At 33.0% G+C, this 13156-nt stretch overlaps 4 protein-coding genes across 4 annotated transcripts; 3 read left to right on the top strand and 1 right to left on the bottom strand.

Annotated features, from left to right (window-relative positions):
• Window positions 1–998: 998 nt before the first annotated feature.
• On the top strand, window positions 999–1415 carry RO3G_16258 (uncharacterized protein; the record flags this gene model as incomplete). The annotated part of the gene is made up of 3 exons (XM_067670842.1): window positions 999–1078; window positions 1272–1306; window positions 1399–1415. The coding sequence occupies 3 exons, from the start codon at window positions 999–1001 to the stop codon at window positions 1413–1415; spliced, it is 132 nt and encodes a 43-aa protein (XP_067526943.1).
• Window positions 1416–1810: 395 nt separating this feature from the next.
• Window positions 1811–2100, bottom strand: RO3G_16257 (uncharacterized protein; the record flags this gene model as incomplete). The annotated part of the gene is made up of 2 exons (XM_067670841.1): window positions 1811–2006; window positions 2096–2100. The coding sequence occupies 2 exons, from the start codon at window positions 2098–2100 to the stop codon at window positions 1811–1813; spliced, it is 201 nt and encodes a 66-aa protein (XP_067526942.1).
• A 1916-nt stretch (window positions 2101–4016) lies between these two features.
• On the top strand, window positions 4017–5467 carry RO3G_16256 (uncharacterized protein; the record flags this gene model as incomplete). The annotated part of the gene is made up of 4 exons (XM_067670840.1): window positions 4017–4091; window positions 4147–4183; window positions 4248–4400; window positions 4452–5467. 4 exons carry the CDS (start codon window positions 4017–4019, stop codon window positions 5465–5467), a joined length of 1281 nt encoding a protein of 426 aa, XP_067526941.1.
• A 2966-nt stretch (window positions 5468–8433) lies between these two features.
• Window positions 8434–12347, top strand: RO3G_16255 (nuclear export factor CRM1; the record flags this gene model as incomplete). Its single annotated transcript, XM_067670839.1, has 14 exons — window positions 8434–8526; window positions 8588–8689; window positions 8754–8826; window positions 8887–8993; window positions 9048–9163; window positions 9325–9454; window positions 9515–9763; window positions 9818–10057; window positions 10117–10278; window positions 10336–10878; window positions 10935–11378; window positions 11427–11805; window positions 11866–12040; window positions 12098–12347. The coding sequence occupies 14 exons, from the start codon at window positions 8434–8436 to the stop codon at window positions 12345–12347; spliced, it is 3063 nt and encodes a 1020-aa protein (XP_067526940.1).
• Window positions 12348–13156: the final 809 nt, after the last annotated feature.

Below are 13156 nucleotides of genomic sequence, written 5' to 3'. Positions count from 1 at the left end.
AAACCTCGGACAACGTTACAAGCTATCTTTCAATAACCTGCAACTCAGGCGCTCTTCTACACAACTTGAGACCCTCGCAAAATCGCCTAAAACGTTTCTTGAGTTCGTCTCGTTCCGGCCGTGCTTCGTCGCGTTTACTGGCCCGACTAGACTTTATTGGATGTATAGGCTGGAATCACATCCCTCCACCATGGCCGAAGTCATAACCACTAAATCACTAGTGTGTGGTACGTATCGAGACTAGCAATAGCAATAGATGCCTCTTCCTATGTCCTCGCAATGAATCATGAGCCTCTTCAGACCGCAACTACAGACCCACCATCAGTAATCCTTCATCAATGGCATCTAATAGCCCAGTAAGAAAACGCCAACCCCAAAGCCAATAATCAACCTAGCGGTGGTTTTTACATTAACTTTTAAAATAATTTTTTATCCTTTGTATTTATACTTTTTTTTTTTCCCTCAGTAACTCGTGGTTTTAAAATGAGTTTCTCCTTCAATAAACCAAACACATCCTTCATTCCAGTCACTCTTTTTAACATATCCTTTTCACTCTTTATTCTTACAGACAGACTGAGAATCATGCTGTCCTGTCATCTTCTTTTCTCACATTTCTTGTCTATCTTTTTTATTCATTTCTTAATATTTTCCCATGAAATAACGTCGTATGAAGATCAGTTTTGTGTAAAAATAGATTATCTTTTCTGAAAAGGAAACAATCAATCAAGACTAAAGTGTACAAGAAGTCAATTTATGCATTGATGTGTGACAAAGTGTCTATGGGATGAAATCAACTGTACTTTTTTGCTTATTCTTTTTCCTAAATGAAATAACAATGATTCCTGATATTTGCAAACGCTTAACAATTGTTTCCATTTAGAATAAAGAGAGGGGAAAGGATTACTGAGTAAAAAAAAGGGACCATTTTTAAAGCAAAACAATATTTTATTTTTGACCAAGTAAACTTAAAAAACCGCATAAAAAGTAAACAAACTGAAATGAGCAATTATTGCTTAGGTTTGATTGGTTCTTGTCTTCTATCTCCTTCATTGTATCTCTTCCTTTTATTCATCCCAACGTAAACAAAACATAAACAAAGGAAACACCGGATCATATCAATCCTGCCTACAGTGTGACTAGGATAGTGAAAAGATAAAGTGAAGCAATAAACATGGTCAGCCAGGGAATAAAGACTAAAGTCAAAGTAGATTGAAATAGCATATTTACTGAAATAACAATAGTCAATCGACACTGACTTTATTTTGTTTTAGCATTAAAAAGGTCAAAAGTACTGGTGTCATCCAAGGTAAGTAAACCAACATAAAGAACAAGGATGATGCCAATAGCTTACAATACAAGAGAAAGCATGTTCTATGGGAATATCCCTTTGATTTATAGTAAACGATGAGAGATAGCATTTGATTCAAGCCCTCATATTTTATTGAAACATAATAAGATGAATGTGTTTTGTAAATATTTCATTACAAATGAGAAATAAAAAGGAAATGGTACTTGAAAGCCTAGTGAATGAGTCCCTAACCTCTTTATTAGATTTCAAGACGAGATAGAGAACCTATTTTATCAAACTATGCCTTCATATAGGAAACAGAATTATTCAGGAACCAAAGTGAATTTAGGGTCAACTATACTATTGATCTTGATGAGCAATGTAAATATCTTATACGGTTAACATTGGAAGATAGCTATTGCAGAAGTCTCACATTTGTTAATAAAGATCTGGTTGGGCTATAGTTCTGTAGTTTCTAAGTTTATCCATGAATATTCACTTTATCGGTTGTGCGGATACAACCTATTCAATGCCATCTGTTTCAGTATCATCGTCAATTTCATCATCGTTATCCCAAACAACTTTTGATATACAAGCGGGTGCATCCTGTTCAGAACGCTCTCCTAAAATCTGGTTCATTGATTTCTTTTCATGTCTCTTGTAGCAGAGTATAAAGATTTTCATTACAAATATAAAAACAGAGAAGGGAGAAAAGAATCTTTCATAAAATATTGTTAGCTATACAACTATAAGCTATTTAGATCATCAACAAATGTTAAACGCTTATATGTACTTGGGTATACGTACCCCATGGAGGAACTCCTTCCTACGATTGTTGAAATACATGAATGTCTCCTCTAGTGAGGCAAAGTGCAATAAGACGAACCTTTATAAATAAAAGAAAAATAAGCTACTTGTCTTGATTGTAAACTATTCAAATAACAAGCCTTTGTTTTCTCTTTGCTTGGCTTTCACCTGTAGAAAATCATCGGCCTCCATGGCCTCCATTAACTAGTACAGGTCATCTAAGTTATACTCATTGATTTCTGATCCACTAATTCTTACGTACAGAATGATTAAAGAGTTAGATTCATTTTAAAAAAGATAAAAGGAAAAGAAAATTTTCTGCTCTTATCCTTAAAAAAAGAAGCTGCTCTTGTTTATTGTTATCAGAAGGGATAATGATTTATAGAAATAAAATCATCTTTTTTGCTTACCTGTTTGGAAGTATTAATACATCTATAATGAATTGAATATTTCAATAAAGTAAATAAGAACTGGAAGATTATATAAAGCAACAAGTAAAGAATAAGTGATTGGAATCAAAAACTTGAATGACTTTACATAAAAGCTTTTATGGTTGAGTATAAAATATTAATATCTTTATTTACAATTATTGACAATGATGGGGAGGGAAGACAAAAGTGAATGCTGTCAGACACATGACATGTTTGGGTAACATTGGTAAAAGTCAAAGGCAGTAACTGGGCGCTTTCATAAAACTTATCACGGTTTCTTTTTGACTAGAAACTGAACTCAACTGCTATTCTTGATATGATCAACCTTATAATGATCTCCACCATCAACTTCAACTGGAAGGCTAGAGTATATCAGAAAGGAAAGGCAATTCTTTACTGTAGTGGACATCTTATACCGTGTCTGTTTGAAGTAATTTCATCTGCCTGTTGAAAAAACTCCTATTTATAAATAAAAAAAAAAAAGATTTTCAAGAATGTAGCAAAAAAGAGGGTACTTTCCTCCTTATTCTCCTTATCTGAATACAGTTCAAGGACCTTGTTTTAAGGTTAAAGCATTAATTAGAGGATCTCCAACAAATGACAGCGACAGGTTTATTATACAACGTGAACTGAGCAAAGGTTCCATACCAAAACTTAACTAAAAGCTTAAACATAGCAGTTGAACTGATTCTTATAAATTAATAAATTCTTATTTCACTTTGTTTCTCTTCTCAGAGAAAAGTCTATTCAATTTGATAAAAGCAATAATATTTGCAAATGTACAGAGAACGTACTTAATTGATATTTTAAGAGAGTTGTTAAGATATAAGATTTAATTAAAGTAGAAAAGGCTGTTACAATTGAACAACGTCAAGTAAAATCGCTTTTTTTTTTTTTTCAAAGGTGTTTAAATGTAAAAAAAGAATCTATATAAGCTTAGCCTATAAAACTTACTGTTAATTTAGTTGAAACGCTTGTGCTTTAATCAAAACATGTTTCCTAGTTTGATTAAATGTGATACACGGACACTTGCGACAAAAGAAATGAAAATGTGTTGAGTTTGATGGACATAGCAGTCCATTTTTTTTTTCTCCTCTGCCAAGGTGGAACTAAGAATACTGTATTTTAAAAGTTGAAGAAATTTTTTTAGTAGCATAAATTATAATACAATTATGTAAAAAGAAAAATATTTTTTGTACATGTAAAGTTTTCAAAGTGAATTCTCATAAATAGTTGTGATAATCTACTTCTTTAAGACTTTATAAATTATATCTTCATAGTAATTTCATGTGCAGAAGTACTAAAAAACATAAGCACGGGTTTTTATTTATAAATTTAAGCAAGTTTTATTGGATAGTCGAGCTTTAAAATTGTATGCACCAATACAACAGTATTTGAGAAAAAGTTTTTTTTAATTCCTTTTTTTTTTCAATCCAAGCTACAAACGCAAACTAGCAAAAAAGGAAGAGTTATCGTTTTTAGCATATTACATGAATACTACCCAATCCCAGGCTTCAACTAATCCTAAACCTGTCTTGCATGGTGTAAGAATTAAACAAAGAAAAGTAAGTAAACGGCTTTTTATGTTAGATGGACATTCTAACGTATACTTTAAATTAGGGTGTTCAAAAAGCAAACGCTAAGCACGAGCCTGAGAGTAAGTCTAAGGAGAAAAGGGGGGGGGGGAAATAAAGAAAGATGACACTGAACATCTTGTTTAGTTTTTAGAGATAATTTACTTGCTCAATTCAAAACTATTAAGAAGGGTGATCTCGAAGCCATCTCTTCTAAACTTGATATTCTTGGAAACACACTTGATTACCGAAAATACGGTGATTCGCTATTTGAAATTCTTATAACTGGCGGTATTATAGGTAATAGTAAACATATGAACCTATTATCATATATGCTTATATGTAATATAGAGCCTGGAGGAACAATCGATAATGATGCTGAGCAAAGCCCTTTCTGCCTTTTTGCAGCAGAAAATGATGCCGCCGTAATTAAAAAATACGTTGAAGTCTTTAATAGATTAATTCGTCGTTACAAATATTTGCAAAGAATCTTGGGTGAAACCCTTCAAAACATTCTGCAATACATTAACAAGTACCAACCCGAGGAAACTTCTAGATTAGCTAAATCCACTGGCTTTTTTATCTGCAATCAGCTTATTTCTTGCTCCGTGTTGAAGGTTCTCTTGAAGGATTATCTTGTCAAGGATGGTTATGCCTTGGATTTTACTACTACTGTTTTCCGTACTATTTTGGAAGAACAAAGTATTGAACAATTAGGCCGCTTTTTGAGCAGCGAAGACTTGAATGGCCGTGTCATTGAATTCTTCCCTCCTAACAAGCGAGATGAAGATTGTCTTGTTCGTCATTTTGAAGCTGAAGATATGAAGGAGTTTGTTGACTATTATTTGAAGAACAAGAAGAACTCCAAGAAAGGAAGTCTTTTGAATGAATTATCTGACCAGTTGACAGACGATGCAACTGAAACTGCTGTCATTAATTACGTAAAAGGAGCTATGAAAGAAGCAAGTTTGACTGAAGCAGAAGTTGTACCTATCATTTGGCAGTCTGTTATGAGTACTGTCGATGTTATGAATGCTCGTCCTGATCAAATAGAATCCCAAGTATTGCGTGCTATTAGTCGTTGGTCCAAGACATTAGAAGCCTTTTGTACATCCCCCAAAACTGAAATTGTATTGCTTCAAAAGGTTCAATTAACTTGTTATGAAGATGTCAAGTTGAACAAGTACTTCCGCAAGATGATTCAAACTCTTTACAAGAATGATGCTCTTTCTGATAATGCCATTCTTTACTGGAATGACAAGGCCCATCTTGCACAAGGTAAAACTTTATTCTTGAAGCAAATGGAACCTTTTGTTACTTGGTTGAAAGAAAATGAAGAGAGCAGCGAAGAAGAAGATGATGATTAAATATTGTCCATTAAATAAAATATTGACAAAGTGCGTGTTGAAAAACAGTTTTGCATGTGACCCTTTCGCTTTATAAGAACGTATATACTTTGTACAAACGATGATGAGGTACAGTCACCCCAAATAAATAATGGGACAAAAAAATTGATTGAGGATAATTTAATGTTTTTAACAAAAATGAAGCTGTCGTTTTCTCATCCATCAATTCATTAAAAAAACATATCTGCTCAAATCTCCAAAGATTGCATCTGACCTTTAGTTATGTCTGAAGATGAAACAAAAGAAAATAAAGCATGAGGGAGTTTTTATCTTTTTAGAACACATCACACGATTAGAGAGACTGCAGAGCTTATTGGCTTGAACAAGCCCACTATTCAAAATATAAAAGACAGGATTGATGACTATAGCAGCCCTTTACTTCACAAGCAAATTGGGCGACCATTGAAAATAAATGAAAGAATTGAAAGGCGCTTGAAGAGGATAATTAGATAGGATCATTTTGCCTCTTTTAAGGAAATAAATATGGAACTAGCAAAGCTAGGTGTTTTTGTTAGTATAGAAACTCTTCGATCATATGTCGATGGACTCGACTTCAAATCGTACAGAGCAGCTCACTAGCCTAGATTGACTGCAAGTCACCGCAAAATTAGGCTTCGCTGGGCGAAGGAACACCTCAACTGGATCAAAGACAAACAAAGAAACGTTATTTGGTCTAATGAGCCGCGCTTTTGTATGGAAAGCAGTAAAAACGGTAAAGAACACTGGAAATGATTTTATGAATATATTCTTAAAATAAACATCTGAACTTTTCTTTTCTCAAAACTTGAAACCTCAAGCTTAAGTATACACGTATTAATTGGTCTTGAACTTACATGCCATATTTTCTCAAAATTTTGTTTTAATATTTTGTCCCAGAATTTATTTGGTGTGGCTATATTGATGTGGGTTTATAAAAAAACTTGAAGAAGGTGTTATCTATTTCAGAAAAACATCTTAACTTTTATTAAAGATTGACATACTATAAGTACAATCATTTGCTTTATATTGTATTCGTATATACTTTATCTGAACCATATGATTAAGTAGTATAAGAAAAGGACTCATACAACGTACGGTATAGTTAATAAACTTAGAGCAAATAAAAAAAAGAAATAGAAACTGTATCTATATGTGATAGTAAACATATTTTCTGATATATATCTTTGCCAACGACAACATAACTATGGTTTATTTTATCGAAATATAAAATATCGCGTATAATACGACATTCAGTAACAAGAAGGTGGGTTGAATTAAACGCTTGCTTCCTTTCAGTGTATAGAATATGGTAGAGGGAATAGTATATTTCATTAGGGATATAGATAGTAGTTTCTGTGGTATGTAAACATCTTTGTGTGTGTGTGTGTGTGCTTTTTAAATGGTAGGTTTTCTCCTGTTATTCTCGATTAAGTGTATATTACTACTTTGGGCATAGTAGGATATACCAATGAATACCTTTATGTTTATCTTTATTCACTAATATGGAATGGCGTCACTAGCAGCAAAAAGTTACAGCTCATCTTTGCTTCTGCATTCATATTTTCAATCTTTCTGATATAATAAACAAACTCTGTTAATTTGAAGTGCAAATTAACCAAGAATTTTTTTTGTAAAAATGCTTTGGCTTCTCTGAAATATTCGTTGCTGGATTGTAGAAGATGATGATAATTTGCTTTAAGGTGACATTGATCATCTATAACTATCATGTGCAATACTGAGATGTTGGGTGACCTGCCTACGGTATCATTGTTCTTTTTTCTTTTATATCCGGATGATTTATGAGCCATTACTGACATTTTAAGAAATTGGCAATGCGATGTTGTATAATTTTGATGTTTACTAAGAAGTGGTCGTGAGCAAGAACGAATGAAGAGAAAATATATTCCTAGTGTTAAAAAAGAGCACGCAATACAGATAAAGCACATTATATATTTCAAAGAGATGCATTAAAACCAAATTTTGGTGTTATTTGTCTTTATTTTTCATTATGCTTCTACTTGTATGACAAGCTTTTTAAATAGAGTAATCATGGAATCAGAGTTACACAGTTACCTAGCCCATCATCAATGTAGACAAAGGATTATCAATTTAGAATATTTTTGAGCAGTCTGTAACCATTTAATAAATCTAATGAATATCTATAATATTCAATGGAATTATTAACCTACTTTCATTTAATTGAAGCTAAAATCTAGTTGTTCAAATTAGGCTAGTTGCCACCTTGCAGTGATAGTAGAAAGTGAAGAAGATAGCTTTTATCAATAACACTATATGTATTATCCCAGGATGAGCGATGTTAGCAAGGAGAGATCTTTTTACAGTTTAAATAGAGTTTGTATTCCTTAAAAAAGAGCAAGCAGTTAAATTAGCGAGAGAATTTCTGGCAACAGCTGATTTTCGCGTACATTTGCTTTTTTCAAGCATTAACGAAGGTAAAAATGTTTCTTTATAAGCTTCAATGAAGACTGTAAAACAGAATGTTGATGATATATTAATAAAACGCGTATATATAGTGCTGTTTAACATAAATATACCACAAGTATTAAATAAACTAATCATCCAATTACCACAAACCCATTCAAGTAAGGATAGAATTCTTCGTAAGTTCAAATACATTACATATCAATAAAAGACTATCCGTGGCACATGTACAGCATGAAGCATATTTAAAATCTAGCAATGTCGTTTTGTTATCCATGAAAATTTGCTATAGTCTACATTTTAACGATAGATGAGATGTATGATCGCTTGCTCAAGCTCATTTATTAATGAAGATCAATAAATTACGCTTAAACTAGCAACACCAAAAAATAGTTTCAAGCAGCGCTTTGCCTGACAATGCAATTAAAGCAAATTTTTCTGCTGTTTTTGTTCCTGTTTTATTTTTATTTTATTTTTAATCTTGAAAAAGAAAAAAAGTAGATTCAATGGCTGAAGCAATACTAGACTTTAGTAAAGAGCTTGATGTTCCTTTGTTAGATCAGGTTGTTATGACCTTCTTTACAGGCACTGGTCAAGAGGTAATTTTAAAAAAATTCACTTTGTGTAAGGCGATTTTCAATATTTTCTTTTGTACAATAGCAACAAATCGCTCAACAGTTGCTCACCCAATTTCAAGATCATGAGGAAGCTTGGACTAGAGTTGACGGCATTTTAGAAAAATCAACTGTGCCTCAAACAAAGGTAATTTCATAGCATTCTTGAGAGACAAAACAGTATAAACGCGATGATTTATGACTTGCATTAGTTTATTGCTTTGCAAATACTTGAAAAGTTTATTCAAACTCGATGGAATACTTTACCGGCAGATAGCAAAAATGGTACATTCAATAGAGCAATGCTTTGAATAAAAATGCTTACTAATACAATTGTTGTCATAGCCATTAGATACTTTGTTGTTAATGTTATTGTTCAACAAGCTTCTGACGAAGCAAACTTAGTGAAGCAACGTACATATATTAATAAACTGAACATGACACTAGTCCAGGTAACGCTGAATGAATGTAAAAAAGACACATCATTACTAACGCACATAAAAAAGATACTCAAGCAAGAATGGCCTCATAACTGGCCTACATTTATTTCTGAAATTGTGTCTTCAAGTGAAACGAATCTTGCACTTTGTGAAAACAACATGTCAATCTTCAAATTATTGAGGTTTGTAAAACATTTACATCAGCAATGAAGTGCATTTTGTAATTTGTTACTATTAGTGAGGAGATCTTTGACTTCTCAGCTGAACAAATGACTCAGTCCAAAGCCGCTACTTTAAAGCATCAAATGAAGCAAGAATTCTCTCAAATCTATAACTTATGTAGAGAAATCCTTGGAAAGGCGACTAAGCCTAGTCTTATTAAAGCAACCTTGGAAACATTATTAAGATTTGTTCATTGGGTTCCTGTCGCTTATATTTTTGAAACTGATTTGATTCCAACTCTTCAAAGCAAGGTAAGAGACAAAAAAAAGAAAAGAAAAAGCATTGAAAATACTAATTTTATGTGACACTAGTTCTTTGAAGTACCTCAATTTAGAAATGTTACTCTGAAATGCTTTACTGAAATTGGTGCTATAGAAATAACACAAGTATACTATGACGCTATTCATCAATTGTTTACAAGTGTCATGACCACAACCAATGCTATGGTTCCCCTAAACACAGATATAGCTGATGTATACGAAAACAGTAATGATAATGATCAAGAATTTGTTCAAAATTTGGCCTTGTTTCTTACAAGTTTCCTTTCTTCTCACTCTAGGGTAAATTTGACCTTATAAATATATCAAAACTCTTTGTACTAAGATGTTTATTAGGTACTTGAAAGCTTCCCAGATGCTGTGCAAATGTTAATGAATGCTCATTTTTACATTATCAAGATTTCACGCGTGGAAGACAGAGAAATTTTTAAGATTTGTTTAGAATACTGGACTAAATTAGTAGAAGGCTTATTTGAGGAAGTTATTAATCAAAACCAGAATAGACACTTAGTTTATGCTCCGGTTTTATCGCAATTAAGAGTAGTTATGATTGAGCGTATGGTTAAACCTGAGGAAGTAAAGTATATAGAGAGAAGGAGAGAAGTTTACACAATATATTTATATTTATATTTTAGGTTTTGATTGTTGAAAATGATGAAGGTGAAATTGTTAGGGAATTTGTAAAGGAGAGCGATACTATTGTATTGTACAAGAGTATGAAGCAAGTCTTGGTTTACTTGACCCATCTTAACGTTGAAGATACAGAAACTATCATGACCATTAAGCTGAGCAGACAGGTAATATACGAATATTCCTTTTAGTAAACCGCACATATGCTTACTTGTTATATAAAGATGGACGGTACTGAATGGTCATGGAATAATCTCAACAAGTTATGTTGGGCTATTGGTTCAATTTCTGGTGCAATGGATGTAGAAACCGAAAAGAAATTTTTGGTAACAGTAATCAAAGAGTTATTAAGTCTTTGTGAAATGAAGCGTGGAAAGGACAACAAAGCTGTAGTAGCATCTAACATTATGTACTGTGTTGGTCAATATCCAAGATTTTTGAAATCCCATTGGAAGTTTTTAAAAACAGTAATCAATAAGCTGTTTGAATTCATGCATGAATCGCATGAAGGTGTACAAGACATGGCCTGTGATACTTTTATCAAGATTTCTCAGCAATGTAAAAGACACTTTGTTATTGATCAAATTGGAGAAGAAATGACCTTTGTTGACGAAATACTTGATAATATCAGTCGAATCACATCTGACTTAGATCCTCAACAAATTCATACCTTTTATGAAGCAATCGGTTATATGATTTCTGCCGATACCAATCCAATTTCCCAAGAGCGTTTGATAACTAAGTTTATGTACTTACCTAACTCAGCTGTAAGTAATGGAAATCAGGCACTTAGGAATGATGTATAACACGTATATATTTTTAGTGGGATAGTTTAATAGCTCAAGCCAAACAAAATCCAGAATGTTTAAATAATGCAAATGAAATTAAGGTGTTAGCTAATGTATTGAAGACGAATGTTTCGGCTTGCTCCTCTGTTGGCTCTGCATTTATTCTTCAGCTTGGTAAGATCTATATGGACTTGTTAGCTTTGTACCGTATTATTGGTGAATTGGTTTCACAAGATGTGGCAGCTAAGGGGCCCATTTCTACAAAGACCCCTAAAGTACGCGGTTGGAGAACAATCAAGAAAGAAATTTTGAAATTAATTGATACTTATGTTGCAAATACGACGGATATTAGCGCTGTCAACACAAACATGGTTGATCCTTTCTTAGAGGCTGTTTTGACCGACTTTAATACTAACGTAGACACTGCAAGAGATGCTGAAGTATTGAATGTGATAACGACTATCATCAACAAGCTCCAAGTAAGACGTTTTTACTTTATGTATATAAACAATCTAACATTTTACTAGTCGTTAATGACACCTCGTGTTGCAACTATATTTGAAGCGACATTCCAACCTACATTAAATATGATAACGAAAGATTTTGCTGAATACCCAGAGCACAGAACTGGATTTTACTCTATGCTAAAATCCATCAATAAGCACTGCTTCCCAGCTTTACTAGAATTGGCTCCGGGCCAATTCAAACTCTTTATAGATAGCATCGTTTGGGGTTTTAAACATACTATGCGTGACATTGCCGATATTGGCCTTGAAATTTGCGGTGAACTGATTGACAACATCAGTCGTACGGATGCTGCTATTGCTGGCGCGTTTTATCAATCGTATTATCTTAGTTTACTCCAAGATATCTTTTTTGTTCTCACTGATAGTGATCACAAGAGTGGTAATATGATAAAAAGACCGATTTGTGTAAATAGATGGGAAATAACCATTTTAATCATAGGTTTCAAGGGACAAACCGAAGTATTGGCACGTCTCTTTGAGTTGGTATCAAGTAATAAGATCATTGCCCCGCTCTTTGACCCTTCTCAAGTGACTAATCCAAATATGACCAACGCAGCTTTTTTGCAAGAGCACGTTTCTACATTACTTCAAAATGCATTCCCTCATCTTCAAAGGTAAACAATAAGAAATCAAATATGGACATTGAAAAGAAACTAAAAATTTTATAAAAGTTCACAAATTAAAGTATTCATCCATGCTATGTTTGAATATAACAATAATCCCACTAAATTCAAGTTAGAAGTGCGTGATTTCCTTATTCAATTAAAGGAATTTGCTGGAGAAAATGCGGAACTTTATTTGGAAGAAAAGGAGAGGGAGATGGAAGCTCAGAGAAAGGCAGAAATGGCAAAGGCTCTGAGTATTCCTGGTATGGTTAAACCTTCCGAATTACCAGTTATTGATGAGGACGAAAATCTTTAAATTATCATTCATATAAAACCATTGACATATATACACTAAAAAATTAAAATAAAGCCTACTCTTTTATTATAAAATATAGAATTTACATCAAGTAATGAGTTGCTATTTATTAAATCATTCTTTCTCACTTGGTTGCTATATTTCTATTATAAATATTCTCTTCTTCTTCTTCCTCATTATTCGAAGCAGCATCTTCTGTATCTGGAATATTGATTAAGCCTGATGGAATTAGTCCATATGTTCGAGATAATAAAAGAAATCTTGCATATAAATGGGTGTCATTCTATATTAAACCTTATATTAACTTATTTGTTCTCTTCTTTCAATTCAAAATTGCTTCTCACTTCAAAAAATTCATAAATCTCTCTGTGATGAAAGTATGCATGCGCAAAGATACGATAAAGACGTCTCGCCACTGACTGAAAGTGCTTTAATGATGGTTCTGGTATTGATATTCTAGATGTTGATGTGAAACTTATTTTCCATAGTTTACATAAAGAGCATCACTTACCTGCTTGGAAAATATTTTGAATTATTCAATAAAACAGTAGCTCCATCCAAAGTATGAATAATATAATCAATAGCTGGACACTTTTTTTGTTTGAAACAAGGATTTTAGAGCTAAGTGTGTTTTCTTTTCCTATGCGCCACTTACTGATTGTGTAGATGGATGTGCAGCACATAGATAAAGCCAACCATCTGCTTTCATTTCAGGACAAATTTGTTTTGTACACTCTGACTCTAAAGCAACCACAAGCAAACTCAACTCTAAACAAACTTGACTAACAGTTCGATTTATTAATTTGCCT

The sequence above is a fragment of the Rhizopus delemar genome, genomic scaffold (assembly GCF_000149305.1).
Source record: "Rhizopus delemar RA 99-880 supercont3.19 genomic scaffold, whole genome shotgun sequence".
Classification (NCBI taxonomy): domain Eukaryota; kingdom Fungi; phylum Mucoromycota; class Mucoromycetes; order Mucorales; family Rhizopodaceae; genus Rhizopus; species Rhizopus delemar.
Note: the sequence above shows the minus strand (reverse complement) of the source record. Positions and strands in the feature narration are given on the sequence as shown.